This window comes from Polyodon spathula, chromosome 12 (genome assembly GCF_017654505.1).
Source record: "Polyodon spathula isolate WHYD16114869_AA chromosome 12, ASM1765450v1, whole genome shotgun sequence".
Lineage (NCBI taxonomy): Eukaryota > Metazoa > Chordata > Actinopteri > Acipenseriformes > Polyodontidae > Polyodon > Polyodon spathula.
Window position 1 is genome coordinate 4961054 of NC_054545.1, and position 19997 is coordinate 4981050.

General features: G+C 43.1%; 2 protein-coding genes across 2 annotated transcripts in view; both read right to left on the minus strand.

Annotated features, from left to right (window-relative positions):
- Positions 1 to 129: 129 nt before the first annotated feature.
- LOC121324832 (WD repeat and HMG-box DNA-binding protein 1-like) overlaps positions 130 to 19997 on the minus strand; it is a 21579-nt gene continuing 1711 nt past the window's right edge. Inside the window, exons 2-26 of the mRNA XM_041267043.1 lie at positions 15048 to 15137; positions 14721 to 14832; positions 14297 to 14448; positions 14020 to 14131; positions 13763 to 13813; positions 13394 to 13489; positions 13113 to 13205; positions 12616 to 12722; positions 12203 to 12338; positions 11360 to 11570; positions 10872 to 11053; positions 10244 to 10428; positions 9596 to 9837; positions 9001 to 9138; positions 8544 to 8700; positions 8185 to 8299; positions 7838 to 7969; positions 7201 to 7418; positions 6527 to 6681; positions 5893 to 5949; positions 5619 to 5659; positions 5018 to 5188; positions 4670 to 4809; positions 4355 to 4490; positions 130 to 2498 (exon numbers count right to left, since the gene is read on the minus strand). Of these exons, the coding sequence (XP_041122977.1) occupies positions 2307 to 2498; positions 4355 to 4490; positions 4670 to 4809; positions 5018 to 5188; positions 5619 to 5659; positions 5893 to 5949; positions 6527 to 6681; positions 7201 to 7418; positions 7838 to 7969; positions 8185 to 8299; positions 8544 to 8700; positions 9001 to 9138; positions 9596 to 9837; positions 10244 to 10428; positions 10872 to 11053; positions 11360 to 11570; positions 12203 to 12338; positions 12616 to 12722; positions 13113 to 13205; positions 13394 to 13489; positions 13763 to 13813; positions 14020 to 14131; positions 14297 to 14448; positions 14721 to 14832; positions 15048 to 15124 (3408 nt within the window). The 5' untranslated portion in view covers positions 15125 to 15137 and the 3' untranslated portion in view covers positions 130 to 2306. The remainder of the gene's footprint in view (positions 2499 to 4354; positions 4491 to 4669; positions 4810 to 5017; positions 5189 to 5618; positions 5660 to 5892; positions 5950 to 6526; positions 6682 to 7200; positions 7419 to 7837; positions 7970 to 8184; positions 8300 to 8543; positions 8701 to 9000; positions 9139 to 9595; positions 9838 to 10243; positions 10429 to 10871; positions 11054 to 11359; positions 11571 to 12202; positions 12339 to 12615; positions 12723 to 13112; positions 13206 to 13393; positions 13490 to 13762; positions 13814 to 14019; positions 14132 to 14296; positions 14449 to 14720; positions 14833 to 15047; positions 15138 to 19997) is intronic.
- LOC121324308 (suppressor of cytokine signaling 4-like) lies at positions 17524 to 18690 on the minus strand. Its single transcript, XM_041266017.1, has one exon. The coding sequence runs from the start codon at positions 18688 to 18690 to the stop codon at positions 17524 to 17526; it is 1167 nt and encodes a 388-aa protein (XP_041121951.1).

The following is a 19997-nucleotide window of genomic DNA, read 5'->3' on the forward strand; positions in this document are numbered from 1 at the left end:
TCCATCAGTTATTCGTGAAGTATATAGAAAACTACAAAGCGGTGTGTAATTCAATATGTTAACGTGACATTATTCAGCAGGTTTCATTCAACTTTAGGAAGCAAAATGAGTTAATTCTATAGGGGGATGCAAAACTACTGGCCATAGCTGTATGTTAAAACTCACAATAAGAGGTATTCACTTTGCAGGTGTATACATTTTGAAAATGAACAACAGCTACACTACACAGGGACTGGCAGTGCCTGGCACTTTGTAAAACACCAAATCTGATTAACTAACAGTATTCAATAGGCCATGTATATAATTTCTATAATCTCTTTTTCTGCAACAAGACACATCACTATTGTAAGCACTCACCAATGATGTTAACTTGTTTTGTCAACTCATTTTAAATCTTGATAATGGTATACCTGGACCAGATTTTAATAGAAAAATGTTCAAACTTTCTTTTACACAATATTATAAACCGTTACGCAACTTGTACCCAACATACTACTTACTGTCAGTAAAAGGTAAAAATGCAAGAGTAGGTGCCTTGTCATTTTTGCCCTCAGTCTTAAATTTTGGAACTCATTCACAATTCTCACACATCTACAGGAATACTAGTTGTAAACAAAAGGGCACTGGCAGCTATGTGTTCTCGAGCAACACGGCCACTGTGTTTCCCTGCATCATTACCTGCATAAGTACACATTTCCAGTAAAATTACAGCACAACAGCAATGCAATAAACACTAGTGTTTCTTGTGCAGTGCCGTATACTTGCTTTAGGTGCATTAAATTCAGTCTACCACCATTAAAATTTTACCTTGAATTTAAACTAGGGATCTGTCAGGCTGTGTCAATCTGTACATCAGTGGACCGGCCACACAATCAGAACAAGGCTATGACTTAAATAGCAACAGGGTCCAACCAATGGATGCCCTGGTGGAAGTTAGCCCACACATGCCTCGGTCTAGAAAGCTTAAACCTCACTGGATCGCGGAGAGCTGCTTGACGCTGATGTTTGACTAACCTCAAAAAGCACACACTGCAGGTGCATCGGTACTGGGGGCAGCGCTCGCTGCTCTTTGATCAGTTAAAAAAAACAAACAAAAAAAAAAAAAAAACTCTTCAGTCTTTACTCATTAAAATAACTCATTTTATATACCACCAGCATAATTATCTGTAGTGTTGTTTGCTTTTATCAAGTTTAATAAGGCTATTTTTTTTTTATCTCATCACACGTGCTGCTTCTGAAAAGAACCCTCGAGGCTGAATTTCTCAAGTGAGGGTAGAAAAACAAACACTTAGGGTGTGCAACTGTAATTTGCAGCAGGGTTCAGTGAGTTTGTAAATATATGAAAAATCAATTTCACAGGGGTCAGACATCTACACCTCTAGTGGTCCTTTCCCAAGCTGTCTCACATCAGAAATTCTGCTTCTAGAAGAGGATAGTTTTATATTTCCAATAGATAGTAAGCATGACTAATGTTTTTTCTTTTTCTAACAGCCTTTACAAAAAGAGCACATTACTGTCCAAGGACCACAGCATAATATTTAATTATTATTATTTTTTTTACATATACAGTACAGTTGACACATTATAAAACACTTAAAACTACAAATACAAAACATGATGATTCACACTCCTTGGTGTAATATCAAAACATGGACGAGATATTTAAGATACTAACGGCATCACATTTTTACCCCACTTTAAATTGCAGCGCTTTTAAATGAAAAACAGCAATAGAAACAACACTGCAAAAGCATGGCTGAGTTAGCAGGTGATTTCAACAGGAAATTTCCCTTCAAATCAAACCAAGAGACACTGGAGAGGAACCTGCAAAAGAAATTAAAAAAAAAAAAAAAAAATATCACAACCATTGTTACCCCACAATGTTCTATCCACCTTCCGCAAACGGATTGTCGTTTGTAACACACGAGCTGCCAGGAGTTCAACTTGAACACAAACTGTCCTAATTGTGTGCAGTGTTACTATGTCTGCCTATTCCAGAATTTTGAGTATTACAGACTATAGTTCAAAAACTACAGCGCCACCAGAACGGGCGTCACAGAACAGACAAATGGTGGTCAAAACGTTAAAAAAAATCTAAAAAAAAACCAAATTTTTTATATCAGTGCAAGTGCTTTATATCCAACAGTTGTTCAGCATGGGGACAAATCAAAATAAAACAGAGCTGTGAGACACTGAAGCCATCAAAAAGGTGCCCCAACTGGGAAACAGACATTTACAACACTTTTAAAAATGAAGTATCAACAGATTTCTTCTGACACTTAACTCTCCAGGGCAGTCCAAGCAACTCAGTCCTTGCTGAATGCAAACTCAGAGAGCTTGGAGAAAGTGTCCAGTTGTTTCTTTTTCTTGGACGAATTTGCATCCCCTTCAGCGGTCTCGTTCACCGGCACCTCTAAACCTTCTCCCTCCACTCGCTTTCTCTTCTTCATCTCGGCACAGTCTCCCACAGCACCTCCTTTTGCCTTCTCTGTCAAGGACTGCATGAAAAGCAATAAGGGAAAAAGAACGAAATAGTATGAAACTGTAATACATAACCTCCCTTCTGGTTTGAGCCGAGGGGCTGGGAGGTGGCGTTGCCTAGTGGTTTGAGCCGAGGAGGTGGGAAGCAGCGCTGCCAGTTGGTTTGAGTTGAGAGGCTGGGAGGCAGCGCTGCCTAGCGGTTTGAGTCAAGGGAGTGGGAAGCAGTGCTGCCTAGAGGTTTGAGTCGAGGGGGTGGGAAGCAGTGCTACCTAGAGGTTTGAGTCGAGGGGCTGGGAGGCAGCGTTGCCTCGTGGTTTGAGCTGAGGGGCTGGGAGGCAGCGCTGCCTAGTGGTTTGAGCCGAGGGGCTGGGAGGCAGCATTGTCCAGTGGTTTGAGCTGAGTGACTGGGAGGGCGGGTAACCTCATGGTTTTCAGACGAGGAACTGGGAGGCAGTGTGGTGTAACGATTAGAGCCGAGTAAGGGTTAGCAGTCACGCATTATCACTACAAATCACCACAGCAACCAAACCACAACCTTTTATACTCCATGCTGAACATTATCTGCTTATCCTTTGGGTTTCAATTTCCTACACTACTGTGTAAAAATGAAGTATTAGTTATTTACCGACCACAATTTCTACCAATTAAATAATAATAACATGAGCCGTTGGAACATAGAGACGGCAGATATTTGTACATAAATGGCATCCGTTTGTATAATTATTTCTGACAGCACAGTTTAGACTAGCTGCTTTCTTAATAGTCTAGTTATTGTCAGACACAAAATTCAATAAAAAAAAATGTTTAAAAAACCCTGGCTGGATGAGTCATCTTTCAGTGGCTCATCACTACTGAAACAAAGTGAATAAAGACAGTTTTCTCCAAACATCCCCCACTCTTCTCATACTACCAAAATCAGACTGAATTGATACCGTGCCCCTGCATACGTCTCCCTATTTACTCACCCCTCACCATTACCATGAGATCAATAGCAACTGTCCCACACTCCAGCCTCTGCACAAGTTACCAAGCAACCACCACTTCATACACCATTCCTGCTCCTGTTATTTATTAGCGGCGATCGTAATCAAGCTCTACTGATTCACAACTTCTTTGCAGGACCATGTGTAGGTGGTTTGGCAGAGGATGGTGTTTACATTTCCACTGGCCAGATGCATGAATACAACCAATAATAAGGAGTAACAACTTTTTTTTTTTTAATCCACGGATCAGTTAAGTCATTCCTTAGTCCAACCAAGATCAAAATGCACAAATTCCAGTCTTAATTGACTATATTCTATATATTGATATAGGATATATTAATTAATATTTCTATCTATATATATATATATATATATATATATATATATATATATTATATATATATATATATATATATTTTTTTTTTTTTACTTGGCCAGGAGGCAAACAGACAGTGGCTTAAATCAATTTTTATTTGGTTTCAGCCCATCTCTGTTTTCACACATTGCGCCATCCGAGCTAATGTGATTAGATTTGCTGTAATGACAATATTAGGTTCTCTGTCAGTACCATGACACATAACAAAGAATCATTTCTTTAAAGCTGCTTCTGTGAAAAGCAATCCATTAAATCTCTTCTATTCATTCACACAAACAAACATCATGATTATCATTATCTGAGGATCCAAAAGAGAAATCCATGTTAAATCTATCGTTAAAGAATCAATGCCACAACTCAGAACTTATTAATACGCACCTTACCTGCAAGCACTCAAACACACTTTCAAGTTTACAGAAGTTACTGTAATTTCAGATCAATATAATAATGCCTACTATACTATTGTAGTTAGGAACTTTACACTTTCTTTTGCAAAAAACACACGTTGACATACCAGCCTGTCTTTGGCAGACAGCGCCCGGAAGCGGCCCATTCCCTCCTTGATGATTTCAGCCTCGTCCAGATCGGGCTGATCCGCCAGAATCCCCTTCCGGTTCTCCTCCAGCCACAGCTGGAAGCCCGTCTTTGGCCTGGCAGGGACAAGGGGAGAGGGGGAAGCAGTTATTTAGAGTGGGCATTGTGCAGGGGTCAGCAGGGTTTTCTGTAACATGCTACAGCAATCAAGGTGGTCTGCCATGTTTAGGCATGCTGCTTAAAGATAACCTTGACCTGCTCCATGAACCAGCACCACAGCTTTTTGTTCCCTTACTTTCTATTTTCTGTGTTTTCAGCAGCAGCATGGACAGGATTCTCCGATTGAACTCTGCTCTCTTTCTCCTCTTTGCTTGGTTTTTCTTCTGTCTTTTTACTTGCAGTTTTAGGACCTGTCTGGAATAATGTGGCCTGGGTCTATGAGGAAAGACGTGGAGAAATCAAATTCAGCAATAACATCAAAAACGTATTCTGGGCTCGATGCCATCTCAATTCAAGACCATGCAGTATTAAAGTATTAAAACACTCAGTAGAGCCGAATTTAGAAACACTTTCCGATGGCCCCCAAGTGGCTGTTAAATGCTGAACTCCTGAAGCCTTGACTGCATTTCAGGTGGTGCAGTACCTTGGTCCTCTGTTTGGGCAGCAGAGGCTTCAGCACAGGCGATTTCTGTTTGCTGGCTACCTGGCCGCCCGGGGCAGACGGCTTCTTGGTGGATTTGGCCATGCTGTCCAGGATGTTTGCTGTGCGGAGCTGTCCAGCAGTGAAGCCAGGGGACTTCACAACACCCGCGTCCTGACAATGGACAAAGACAGGGTTAATCAGCAGTGTAATGCTTGGGATTCAATGAGGGGTGTATAAAATTGAGCAAGTAAGACACCAGAGTCATATAATGATTCAAGTATCTTGGATAAAAAACTAATGCATGTGTTCTCTAGTCACAGTATTGGTAAAATCACAGATTTGCCCCTTTTAGTAAGAAAACTTGGTACAGACCAGAGTAAAAGCTCAGTAGCTCTGCAACACACTTGAATGCACCTTTTTCTTACAGCAAGAAGTTAAGACAATCAGAAAAACAGTATATAAAAAAATAAAGAACATGCAGAACACCCAACAATAAAAAAGTACTAATTAAAGCAGATGTTTTTTGTCCACTCCAGAAAAATGCAGAACACACATCATACATTAGACTAAACATGCTTCCTGCAAGAGACTAATGTTTCACCTTAAAAGGGTTGACTCGTCCTTCTTTGGTGGCCATGAGCACTGCAAGGACAAACATTCAAATTGTTAAATATGTCTTACTGAAACATTTGTCCAAGAGTTCTTTCTTTTTAGTACTATTATGTGGCTGATGATCAAGTATTAAAAAAAGTAATGGATGGATTTAGCAAGCAGACTCCAAAGGATCACGTTTCATTTTGAAAAGAGACATGTTGTAGCGGAGTAGCTTTGAAAAGTGCAATGCAAGAAGCTTCTCCAAGTTGCACCATACTCACCAGGCTTTGGAGCTGGCTTTTCAGGTGAGTTGGTGGCTTTGCCGAAGGGATTCAGCCCTGTGTGATCAGAGAACGTTCAGCGAGTTCTGAAGCAATGTGCCTCAGGGTCAGTACCTTTCACTTCTGACAATCACAATTATATCACTCGCTCAGGGTTTGACAACTTCTGTAAATTCGGTTGCTTACTCTGAATATTTTGTGCTACAACAGAAGCCGTTCTCCGGTGGGTAGTAGGCAAATTATATAATTGTAGAAGGAGTAATTTGTTCTGCACTGCTGGTGTGAAGGAATAAGGAAATGGTCTGTCCTATGTGCAGTACAGCAGGTGTAATTGTGCCCCCTACTGTTCACAAGTATTCTGCATAAACACTACTCCACACAACTAGAAGGCATTACAAATATCCAGATCATACACTGACATTTTTAATGACTCACAGGGGGTGTTGGGCATTAGTTAATTACCAGATTTGGGGATTTACAAAGATTATAATACACATCTCTTAATATGCTTAATTGTTCAGAACAGTGTAGTACCTTAAAATCAAATGTTATCTATTGGCTTATTTGTTCAGCACTGAGCAGATAGACTGGGTGTTAAACAACTGAGCAGCACCTACTCGACAGAAGCACTCACTCTGTTTCTTTGTCTCTGGAACTTCGTCCGCCTCCATCATCTCGCACTCAGGTGTCTCTTCCTCAGCTCCTGCATGCACCTCTTCATGAGGCAGCGGCTGCTGCATCTGGTTCCTAGCTCGAGGCTGACTCCATTCTGAGTCAGTCCTGCTGTAACTACAAGGTTCAGACACAACATATTAGAGCAGAAAAAAAACAACAATCTACAGTTAAATTTTAAGCTATAACAAATTAGAAAAAGCAGAACTTTTTCGGTAAAAAAAAATTACATCTACAACATTAATCTTTTTCAATAGCTTTTACCATCTACATGGTTCAAACAGGGGTACTTAAAAAACATACTGTGCAAGAGTTCATTTCCAGAATTGGCTGGTTTCAAGTTTAATTTCTGACTGAACTAGTCAAATTCAGATCCAAGTCAACTTCAGGAACAGTAAAAAAAAAAAAAAAATCCCCAAAAAAAGGAAAAAAAGATTGCACAGAAAATCAGTACTTCTTGGTGTAATGACAGTAAATACAAAATTAGGGCCAGCAGTATCACTGATGTAAAAAGGAAGTGTAACATATGGACAGACAGTTCCTCCATATAGACCATAGATTTAGAAGCAGACAAAAAATATGGCGTACGTACAGAGGCCTCCACTATATCCCTGTCGCCCAGAAATACTACATTACCCAGCATTCAGATGGCTACGGAAATCCTCTTGCTCCTCCTCTTCCTGTTGCTGGGCAGTGATCTCAGCTGCCTTCTCCATGGCGAGCTCGTTGAGTCTCTGACCGAGCGCCATTCGCTTGGAGCGCGAGGCATAGCGGATGGCCAGAGTCACCACGCTCTGAGTCATCAACTCCGCCAGCTCCACACAGCGGAACTCCCGCTCCAGCTTACACGACAGCTGGGGACGACAGAATTAATTTTTATCATCAGCCACTGCTCTTCTGGCTTACGAGCTGCTTACACAGAAGCTACATGGAAAATGTTTCATACAACATTTTGGTATGTCTTTGACCAATATCAGTGATTTCTATGGTAAAACAGGCTTTGCATGAGTTGTTGTTATTTTTGATTCAACATTTTAAAGACACAAAAAACTAGTACATGTAAATAGCTAAGCTTTTATAGATCAAACTGAATGCTTCAAATGAATATTGCTAGTAAAGTTCTGACCAATTTGTTATATTATTGAGGCTGTAAATCTAGGTTTAATAAAAGCAATACTCAGCCGTTAAGTTTTTATTTTAGTTTGCTGTTTAAATGTTTACACTCAATCTTTACAGCCATTACTGTTCATGTGTATAGCTTTGGAGTGCTCACTGCAAACATCTTCATAAGCAGCTCCTGCTGTTCTTTCTGCACCAAGCTCTTTCCAGCCTCGTCAAAATCGTACCCGCTCGCAGCTAGGAAGCCGAAGTGATTGTGAAAGAGCACGGAGCGCCAGAACTGCTCCTGAAACACAGGGTGGAAACGCAGGTGTCATTTCACATTATAAGCAGCCAAGAAGATTTAACCCTTCTGTGCACTGCTTGTTGCAACTTCACCAAACCAGTCCCAATCCAAGTGTATATAACTCTAACTCAATATCTTCCAACATTTCTGGAAGTGCAACTATAAAACTGTAAGTGAAGTACAGAAAAGCTTGGTTGGTTGGCCCCAAGCAATACCTCCATCTGCCCCTTCTCCGTAGTGATCTGACAGTAAGGCAGCTGGAAGGGCAGGATGGCGATAGCAGGGCGAGGCAGTGTGGGTGGGAACTGGGCACCTTTACAGGGGATACACCTGAGGAGATAGAAGAAAAGCAGAGTTTAACTTTTTAAATACTGTTACAGGCAATTGCATCGCACCTAGTTGCTATTTGGCTCTCAATGTGTCCGAGCAAGCCATTAGTTTGCCTTTCTGTCCAACAATCCTCGGAGCAGATACCCAGAATAGGCCTATAGTAAACTGTTTGCAGGTTTCTATCCTTCATAATTTCTACCAGCTCAAATGTCACGCTTGGAATAGATCATCAATTTGAGCTCACCTGAGCTGCTGTGGGTTCTCGTGGATTCCCACCACCCAGTAATGGTCGGATTTGCCCTTGCAGTGCTCCCTAGTGTTACACACAGGGGTCCATGTGTTTCCCAGGGACCGGTTTAACATGTACACCATCCCCTCCGAGTCCACATAACATGGGGTGCCTGCAAGAGGAAAGAACACAGAATGGGGCTCAGAATTCTTATTGAACACTGAATAATCCAGTATGCACGTTGTTTTGTAATAGTGCTATAAAATTAATTCTATTCTTGCAACACACGTGTGTCTTAACGTATGGCTGTTTGGTTCTATGAAAGCTTGCTTTTGACTTACTGGATTAATTTGAAAATGTACATATGCCTTCATAATGGTGGGGGAACGAACCATTCACAATTGCAGATTGTTATGATGAAGTGAATGAAACACATTTAGAAAGAGAAAAGAGAAGGAAGAAACAAACTCGCCTTCAGCAGAGAAGCCTAGCCAGGCCAAGTGTGATTTTTTGGACAGGGGGAGGGGGTCTCCATGCAGAATCTGTTGTCTGCTCTTCCCAAACTGCAGCAGCTGAACTCCCAAGGACTGGTCGCCATCGAACCCTGTGTCTAAAATAGCGTAAGTATACCACAGTAATTATACCATTTACTTATCACACCAGCGTCCTTCACAATATATAGAGCTTCCTTCATGTTCAAGCAGGGTACTTTACAATGTCAGCTACAAAAAAGCTCAACACAAAACAGCCTTTTAATCAGGTTCTTGGGGGTATAAAAGTTATTTAACTATTTCAACAATACTGAGCTGTATGCACTGAAAACTGCAGTAAAGGAATGATAACTTTAGTTAAAACAGTATACCATCAACAGACCAGTGAACCAATGCCTGGGAGTATTAATGTTTTCCAATATGACACTGAAATTATTATCTTAGGGTTTCTGTCAAGTTACTCTTTCTAGCTAAAACAGTTATTGACCATTGCTTAAAAACATATATCTTAATAAATGAACTCAGATGTCACATCAACATTTCCATGCCGTTTCCTTTCCCAGCAAGTTACCTTACCTCTGTGGTAGACTATCATCAGCTGCTCCCCGTGCGCAGACATGCAGACTACGGGCCCTGGCAGGCTGAAGATCTCTCTCTGCACGCCGCCCATGGAGAAGATCCGCACCAGCAAGGCGCTGGTAGCAGCTGCAGCCCAGCCCTGGCCCAGACACAGCGCCTGCACATCCTCCTCCTTGGGCATGTCCACCATCCACTCCTTGTTAGTGTCCCATGAGCTGAAGTGAAGGCACTGCAACTTGCTAATTGGGACGCAGTCACAGAAAGAGAGGGATGTGAACTTTCGACATTGCATTTTCTTCTATTTTATACTGTACGTACTTAAAATCCACTTTCATAAAACAGGTACTGTATAGTGGTGTACAACATGAATAAAACAAACACAGCATCGAAAAAAGACGGCTAAAAGGTCTGATAACTGGGAGCACAACAGGGTCTCATCAGCGCTGCTAAGTGCACTATATATACACAATGTAAACTGCTTTTTAGGGCAGGAGAAAAACCATTTCAAAATCAGAAAACGAATCAAAAACGTGAACATCTTCATCCACGCACTCACTTTAAAAATTGATTGACTTCCTGAATGGGACAGAATTCCTAAATCACTACAGTAGTAAGATTTCCCCTCTCTCCCTCCCCATGTTTAACCTGGCTATCTCGTCTGTGCCCTCACAGGCCAGCAGCACAGCCTCCTGGGACAGGTCTGCCAGTGTGTGTCCCAGGCTGTTGATGAGGTGCATAGCGTGATGCACAGAGGCGTCATGAAACTCCACATCAATGGCGTTGTCCTGCTCGTCGTTGTAGCACCGCACGATCCCCACCGAGTTCCACACCTGGAGAAGAAAGAGGCAGACAGAAGGCACGTTAATGACATGACAAACCAGCACATTTTACTCACACAGCTGCGAAGGGAGACAAGACATAAGACAGGGTGCAACCTGACATCTACGGTGGGGTTGGAGAATGAAGTACAAGTTCTATGGTCCCTTTTGTTATAACTCAATATATTATGGAATATATAGTGGCACTAAATAAACAGCTTCATTATTGATAGATTTTACATACCAAAACCAGTAAAAACAAATAAATAAATAAATAAAACTAGTTTGTGTCAGTTTTAAGAACGACTGAGTGGAAAAACAAAAATGCACATAGAACTGTTCTCTTTACACAACTGAACTAAAATTCAGCTACAGATTTAAACTGCAGGGAACTGCCTGAATAATTGGTGTCTCTGTGTTCTGGGATCTGTGTGCGTGGTGAAGGTTTGCCTCACCAGGAATCTGTGCATGAGGTGCACAGGTGTGGAGCCGGTCTGGAAGGGTTTCTGTCGGGGGGTGGGCAGGGGGCCCTCGTAGTCTGGTCGGAGTGCAGAGGATACCGGAGCCAAGTGAACCAGGCTGGCACTGTCATCATCCTCCCCGTCCTTCCCCACGCCAAGCTTCAGGGAGCCCACATCTGGGGGAGACAGACATGGAGGGAAGAGTTGGGTGCTTTTGGGTTGCATGCTTTATTTACAAGGTCTTGATGCCAAAATCCACTTATACTATGGTTTTAAGGGTCCTCCCCTGAGCCCTCTGCAAGTTGAGAATGACTTCCCTCAAGCCTTACTTCAGAGAATGCACAAGAAACCAATTTGGCACACAGTCAGTTAAAAGGCATGGGTAAAAACACAGCTCAGGTCACTAGTGAGATTCTTTAAGGGCCTCTCACATAAGATTTTCTGACACGCCCCAGTTCTCTTTTTCTCCCTTGCTCTCATACCCATAGAGTTATCGTCGTCTAGAATGGCCCCGCGTTTCCGGGGGCGGCTGAGTGAGTGCATGAGATCATCTTCATCCTCGTCATCCAGGAGGGAGCGTTTCGGGGGCGAGCGAGTCTCACTCGGGTCCTCTTCCAGTAGCCCATCATCGTCTCCGTCAAACAGATCGTCGTAGTCCTTCACTTCCTTGCCAGCATCAGCGGCGGCAGCGGTCTGGAGGAACACGTGTAACATGCATTCAAACTATATGCTGGAGAAAACTTCAGTGACCAAACACACATCTAGTTAAAAGCACTGCTGAGAGGAGTGCAGCCAGGTTCGAATCCCATTCGATATTGGCAAGGGACCCACAGGGAGCGCTACATTGGCATTTGCAGTCCAGCAGGGTTTGGAAGAATAATCTGCTGGGGATAGTTCACCTCATTCTGCTTCATCAATCCATGCTGTTCAAGCGCACTACATGTACAGACTAACATTTGTTACAAAATTAAACTGAATATTTTCCAAGGCATAGGTTTGGAGCGTATTAAAACAACAGCTCCTCCTTATAACCATGTTGCTGCTTCGATTTTTTTTTTGGTTGGTTTTTTTACTGACTACGCAGTTCTCAGTTGGAAGTGGGAACTGGTTTTTGAACCTGCTGACTTTCAGCTTCTCTTGGTTTCTTCACTTCTGGGACCCTGGTTTAAATCATCTGGCAGTCTGTGAGGCAGAGGCCTGGGACACAATGGGCAGAAATAAAGCATCTTTCAGAGTAAAGTGCCTTTCATGGCACAAGGTTTCAACCTGAACCAACTTTAATCCCCAAGAATGTTTGAAACAGATCCTGGGGATCAAAGGCTCACCGTAGAAGTCTTTGCCAGGCCAGAAGACAACCCGTCCAGCAGACCCAGGCAGCCCTCGGTATCGGTGTACGCAATCTGACGTCCACTTGGGTGCCAAACCAGACCACACACTGTGTAGCCTTTCTCATGCTTCGCCCTGGGAGTCACAATCAACACATAAACAAAGTCAAGGATTCAAAACTAAACAAGCAACTTAAAACCAAAACAGATCCAGTAACTCACTACCAGTCCTCGAGAGACATTCTAGTCCAAGCCAGCATTCCAATGGGGTTCTAATCGATTTCATTGAACCTGTTAAAAAAAGGTGCATTCATTAAATTTAAGGCCTAGTTGAAACAAGGGTATGGATTGGAATGGCCATTGAGGGCCGCAGCTCTAATCCCATTTTAGGATCCTGTGCCTGAGTTGAGTACCTCTCCAGGCATTCTTTAGTCTCCACGTTCCACACAGTCATGAAGCCACCAACACTCCCTGCAGCCAGGAACTTCCCACACGAAGACCAGGAGACCACATTGACAGGCTGGGAGGAAAAAAAAAAAAAAAAGAAGACACCAACACATAAAACCTCAATTCTATGAGGTCAGTCTCAGGTGTTCCATGGGATGCCTCAAGCTGCACACACATCAGATCTACCGAGCACTCGAGTGTGGGCAGTTTGAAATGTTATGTTGGTAATTCATTATAATTAAACCTTTTTTTTTTTTTTTTCTAATATGACAGAAACTACTTTAAATGAAATGCTGACGCTAGAGAACTCCACTGAGGTAAAAGGGATATCTAACAAAGATTTAGCTGTTGTCTTTTCATAAACAAAAAGAACAATAATCACTACACTCCAAGCTTTCTGCACCTTTCAGTTCATTAAAGCAATATTTAAAATAGAAATTAAAATAGCAGGGGTTTTTCTTACCTGCGTGATGAAGTCATCTGAAAGATTAAACACATTGTTCCAGGAGTCTCTCTCATACAGCTGCACAGTCTTGTCCACAGGAATAGCCAGCAGCTGAAGAGCAGGACAGTCGCATTGCTTAGTCGGTTTGCAGAAGTTAGTAATTAAAACATACATTCCAAAACTAGCCAAAGTGAAAGGCAAACTAAGAGTGAAAGACAAGTGTGTTTACAGCATGCTTAGATGAACTGACCCATCTTGCCAACCCACTGACCGCCCAATTAGTCCAAGTTTATTTTTACCTTTCCATTGGAGGGCTGCCAGGTCAGGCGACAAATCGACTTGGCATTGCTCACGTCACTGGATTTCTGCAACACGTTCCAGCTGATCACCTGAGTCTAACATAATCAGAATTGTTTTAATTACTAAATAACTCTTTACACTGAAGGGATAAAACCTGGACAGCTGAGCCATTCAGGTTAAACTTTAGCACTTGGGGGGTTTGGATCAGGAAAGGTCCCTATAACGTTAGACTAAATCTGATATTTCTACCAATACAGAAGAAAAACTTTCCATATTATAAATATTTATGACTACAGACATTATCAATGGCTAAACTGAGTTCTAAAAAACAAGCTATATTAAAAAGCATACAGTAACTGAAACCATACCTGCTCTGATATTTTCCAGACAGCAACAGAGCCATCACAGCTTGAAGAAGCCTACACTCAGAACAAAACCAAGTTTATATATTACATAAAAATAGCACGGTATATTCATCAGCCAACTTTCTTACGTTATTCCGTTATTATGTATTATAACAGTTACAACACAAGACTAGATCTCCCACTTCAGAGATCTTTGTCATTCCCTACTGCTCCGTAGGGTGTAACTGAGTGACGGTACAATAAGACTGAAGCAGCTTTACCAGGTAGACATCCTTGGGGTCGATAGCGACACTCAGGACGGGGGCATCGTGCCCTCGCAGGGTCTTCTGCTGACTGCTGTCCGACACCTCGATCACTTTCACCATGAAGTCACTGCAAAAAAAAAAAAAAAAAAACAACATCACCACAAAAAGTCAAAACGCCAAATGCTGAAATAATACTATGGCTGCCGAAATGAGCGACCAAAACTTTGATCTAAAAATCACATTGATTTTTTTCCTAGCTTTGTAAACTCCTATGAGACAGAGGCACAGATACCTGGAACCGGCAGCCACGTGCGTGCCGCTCTCACTGAACACCACATGGTTCGTGTTGGTGGTGAAGCGGGTTAGGATCCCGTCCGGAGCCCCGTCAGGGAAAGTGTGGATCTGAACCGTGTTGTTGGAAACCGCCGTGACTAGCCTCCCATCCTACAGACAATCAAAACAAACATATACATGCCATTAAACGCCATTGCTACATATCTGCAGCCTGTCTGTATTAAAACATGCAGTCATTTTGCATCATAAGAAAAGACCTTTAGAAAAGCTTTCTTGTGTTCTGACTGAGTGTTCAATGTTTCCCCCTCTAATGGTCCATTAAGCAGGCCTGCTGACCCATATATCGAGGGATGGAAATATGAATCCTGCTGCAGTTTGGCGCAGCTCAGGTTTAGGCGTGAGCCCAATAAATGACACTGTACCTTCAATGCAATGGAATAGGCTTTTTCTCCCACATTGATGGACTTGGGATCATCATCATCCAGGCTCTCCCAGATTCGGACATCGCCGTCACTGCCGCAGGTCACGATGTACCTACAAAAGAGTGTGAGCGAGTTGAAAGAGCCTTCACTGAAGAGGCGGAGGGATCACAACAAGTACGCTCGAGAGGAGATGGGGGTGTGAGGGAGGTTACAGAACGAAAGTACTTTGTATACAGCAAAAACAACACCTTGCAGGATTTGGTCTGCTTGAACTGACCTGCTAGTAAGCCAGCTGTCCGTTGTACTGCAGAAATTGTCTCAACATACTTTCCTGTGTCGTCAAAGCAGACATCTGTGTGTCCCTCTGTGTGCCCGTATCGCATTGGTTTCCTCTCAGCAGGCATGCTCCCCCTTTTTCTGACAAAGAGGCAACAAAAAGAACAGTTGCACTATTGCAAATCACAAAAAAACAAAACACAGTACAGTGTGCTAGGTGGGGGCGGGACAAGATAATGGGAACACTTGGCAAATACGTTCAATCCCACATGTCAGAGGGATTCCAGAATAATCTCTGCAGAATCGTTAGGGATGGAATCTGCAGAGGATTCTGAAGCACCTGGAGTCAGTCAGTCAACTTGCCAGCCAAGCGGCTGCTATGAGACCACCTCTGTCAAAGTCTGAGAGGCTACTTGTGTCCATTGTGAATAAACCCGAATTGCAACAAGGAGATGGAGCTTTGATGTGATATATATATATATATATATATATATATATATATATATATATATATATATATATATATATATATATATATATATATAACGAATAGAAAACATCAACATATTTGAAAATGTAGCACATGGAGGTTAGTTATACAGAGTTGATTGAGAGACATGGAGAAGTACAGTAACAGAAAAAAAATATAGAAAAAAAATCATTTAAAATAAAAAGTATTATCGCGCTAAAGAAACAACTCGAGTTAGACCCATGCCTCGTTTATCCAGACACTTACCAACTATTTGATAAAGATCTCCGGCAAGTTTTATTTATTTATTTTTAATCTCTCCTGACTATTTCCAAATTCCAGCTCCAGCTCGCGCGGAGACAGCAGAGAAACACTACAACCAGCACCTTCGCGCTTCCCATTCCCTTTGAAGTTATTACATTGCCTTTTAATAAACACTCCAAATTAGCAGTCGTGTCATTGACAGGTTACAAAATACAAGCCAACAAAGAAGTATTTGGGTTAAAATTATTTTGGTGATCTTATATTTACAGCCACTGTTTGTTGATAGGGCTTTTTCAGATGGCGTCACTGACAGGATTTTTTTTTCTTTCCGTACAGACGTGCCACAACACTTTCGATAGTCTGGCTCTATATTATAGACTTCTAAACTCCCAACTCCATGTCCAAACACACAATAACAAATAAATGTCTTTTACATGCTTTGCACCAGTGAGCTAAGTAAACTGTGCTTTGTCACAGAGGGAAAAACAGAACCAAAATACGCCTGCCCCAATTCGTATATCTAGCTGCACCAGCTGTTGAGGAATTCTCAGCAGGGTGTTGTCCCTACATAATACCGACAGGTGTCGCGCTTACTGTTTTTAGGGAGATGTAAGTGTTCTAGCTGAAGGGCAAACAGCTTTCATATGCCATTTTAATTGCTAAACGATATATGGTGTTTGCAATAATTCTGATTTGCCTGGGTTCTGTTATTCCCATATGTAATTATACTCTATGCCTGTCTTTACCTAATTATGAGCTTGCTTTAATAATCCAGCTTGTCTGGCACTGAACCAACTTCCTAACAGCTTTAGTCAGGGGTCTTCTATCTGGTGGATCCCCATTGCTTGCAATCTGCACTATGGGGAGCTCCGCTAAACCTTGGGGGGGGGGGGGGCAGGTCACCAAAGGTGAGCAGCTGCATGGCAGTAATTCTCATCCAGTTTCTGAAGACACCATGAACCCAGATGTTTCACATGAAGCCCTCCTGTTGCGCTGCTGCAATGTACAGCCGATCACTGCCATTGGCTGAAACGAAGGAGGGCGAGTTATTGGTTGCAGATGCCTGGAAGGGTAAGTGACCGGATTATGCCTGATCTAGATTGAGGATGACTGGCAGAGAACTTCCATGAGTGCATAAATATTTCATTTCTGTGGTCTGTGCAGATCAATGAATGTCCCATCCCCCAAATGTCCAACTGCTTAAGTAAGCAATGAGTAATCAATGGTCAAGTTTTATTAAACAGTGCAGTATTATTACAAAGACACCCTTTTTTTCCTTATCATAAACTAATACAAATACTGTAACAGTAACAGTCAGACTTCTAAAATGTATTAAGGATTTGTCTAAACAGAAAATGTATAAAAAACGTCAGCTCTTAAAATAAATCAACCTGCATTTATTCATATTCAAATAATTACACTTTTAAATAAAAAAAAAAAAGTATAGTTTGACTCAGCCAGCTGCAGGACGCGATCGAGACATGCTCTCTTTTGATTCCCCAGGAGACACCCAGAATGGCTCCAGGCTCCCCTCTCTCCCTCCCTGGGGGTTTAATGAGTGAAACAAAAACTCTTTAAAAGCTTTTTTCAGTTCAGGGTTGCACAGCACACAGTTGCACAGTGGGAAAATGTTTCAGAGGGCAACGTGCTGCTCATCAAAGGTAGCATTGCACTGTAAAGAGTCAGATCAGAAATGCCTTTTAAACACACCACCTACTGTGTGTGTGTGTGTGTGTGTGTGTGTGTGTGTGTGTGTGTGTGTGTGTGTGTGCGCGCAATGCTGCGAGCTGCTGCTCAACTGCATTCTGCCCCAGTCCTGTGCTTGTAGTGGTACTGTCTCAGGTAGTCCTTTAGTGAGGGGGGCAGGGGCAGGGAGTCCACACCCTGGTAGGTGGTGCAGCTGCTTATCACAGCGCGACTCAGGTGCTGGAGGGAGAAGGGGAAGGTGCGTGGCAGGGGCAGGGAGAGCAGAGGCTCGAAGAAGAGGCAGGCAGCCGGGTCGCTGTAGTGCTGCAGCAGCCCGGTCACGCTGGGGTCCTGGTACACGCAGGGGTCCCGCTCGTCGAAGCTGAATCGCTGGCCTCTGTGCTCGATACGTGCGTGCAGGGAACGGCTGTAGCGCCGGAAGCTGACCGAGAACAGGAAGTCATCCTGCGCAGAGTCCCGTAGCAGGAAGGTCCCCTCCGGCTTGCCGTCCAGAAGCTCCTCTGCCTGGTAGCGGTCCAGCACGCCCCAGTAGCAGGAGCTGTTGTTGATCTGGAGCAGGTCGGGGACCAGGCTGCAGACAGCATCCCCCGAGCGGCTTCCCAAACCGGGGAAGGTACAGAGCGACACCCTGTCCTCATTTGAATCCTCCATCTCCCCACCCTGAACCCCCTGCTTGTTTCTCCCTAAACTCTGGGAGCTGATCTCTTCCCAGGAGATCAGAAGTGGTGTTGAGGTTGTCTGCTCCCCTTTGCTCTCATGCTCCCCTCCAGATCCAGGGTGCTGGGAGGAGTGCCTCTTGATGAGATGCCAGCACTGGGCCAGCTCCGACTTGGGTGAGAAAGGGCACTTGTCCTGCATCAGTTCCGAGACGTGAATCTTGCGTTTGGACCAGAGGAGCTTGGAGAACGGCCGTGAGGCCCCTGTCTGGTGGTGGGTGCGGAGAGGGAAGCACTGGACCATGGCGTCCTGCAGGGTCTGTCTGAAAGAGCGCCCGGACAAGGCTTTTCGAGAGGAGTCACAGTCCGGGTCACCGGCCGAGGAGGAGCTGTACCTTCTCTCTCTGAGCCTCTGTGGACAGGAAGCGATTCTCCCCGACAGCTCTGCCCCCTCCCCCTCTGAGCAACCAATGGGAGTGGTCGGCTCATTCCATCCGTTCCTTGAGCGTTTCTTGCGGCTCCAGACGTAGCTGTCCAGACTCCGGCTGCGGTTCGACTTGGGTCGAGCGTCTGGGTTCCTGGCTTTCTTGTCAGACATCTCCTCTTCACTGATGCAAGCAGGACTCACTGAGCCATAAACACACTCCGGTCTGTATGAAGAACTGCCTGCCCAGCAGGGCAGAGACCAGAGAACAAGGCTGGTTCACTGTGTTGACAATTTTTGGTCTGAGTCACGTGATAGAAAGTCGTCCACTTTAGGCTGGGAATGGTTTGTTTACTTAAGAGTGTGCAGGGGATCGCTCCAAGAGGTGGTTTTGTACAAGCACTCCTATCTGTGTTTAAATCAAGGATTTTCAATACAATGTTTTTCTTTGTACTTTCGGAGGGAAAGAATAACACTGTATTCTTTATCGTGGTCAATCGATCCCACAGCTGTCTCCTTCAGGAGATGCTGGGAGTCACTTTAAGGGTCCTGCTTCTTTAAACTGTGCACAAAACAAGAGAGTAAGGAAATCAGTTTGAGATCATTCACTGTAACCCCCAGCCAGTCCCAAAGAAAGTGTGCTAATCAGTGGGAAGCCCTGGAACCTACAGTAGTTCATACAATGGGAGACCATCAACACTGTCAGTAACCAAAGCCATCCGAGTAAGTACATGACACTTTTTTTTTGGAAGCCAATAAAAAAAGTTTACAATGGACTCACGACTTTTCATACCTTTGCACACCTGGGCATGCTGGTAATCCTCTACCTTTGACATACCTGTCACAATGATAGGTGCCCATTGTTTACACCTAATTGTCTGGGAGAGGCCAGCACTTGCTAATGGGTACAATACTATGCTTCCCCATACAGTCTCAATCATTACCCCCCAGGCACTAGGTGACACATTTGGGTACTTAATAATATTAATACGTTTCTATACGTTTAACCTTATACTATATGACAATACAGTTGGCAATTTTCTATTATGACAAGTTATCAGGTAATGTTGAGAATTGTCGATACTGTGATTACGCTTAAATCGTGTTGAATTATTTTTCAAATGACAGACTCACTCGAGACTGCATGTTCTTGCACAGATGGCTTCAGTTATTCCAGGCTGCAGGTTTTGCTGTGAATTTACTGCAATGCAAGGCATTGCACAATACAATGCACAGCAGGATTAATACAGCTTTATTCAAATGGTAAACTCACCAATAAAAATAACTTAGCAAATAAATAAATAATAACACTAACTTATATTGTGTACGTATGTTATAGTAAAAGTCTGAATATTGGCAAATCTTTAGATTTACTGTAAATCAGTAAATGTCCGAAATAAACATGATAACGCTTCGGACATTTACCGGTAAATCGCAAGAATAACCGAGTGTCTGTTGCAAATAAACAGCGCGTGTAACAT

What these genes read in the sequence shown, in the direction of transcription:
- LOC121324308 (XM_041266017.1), bottom strand. Translation starts at nt 18,690, where the DNA reads ATGTCTGACAAGAAAGCCAGGAACCCAGACGCTCGACCCAAGTCGAAC.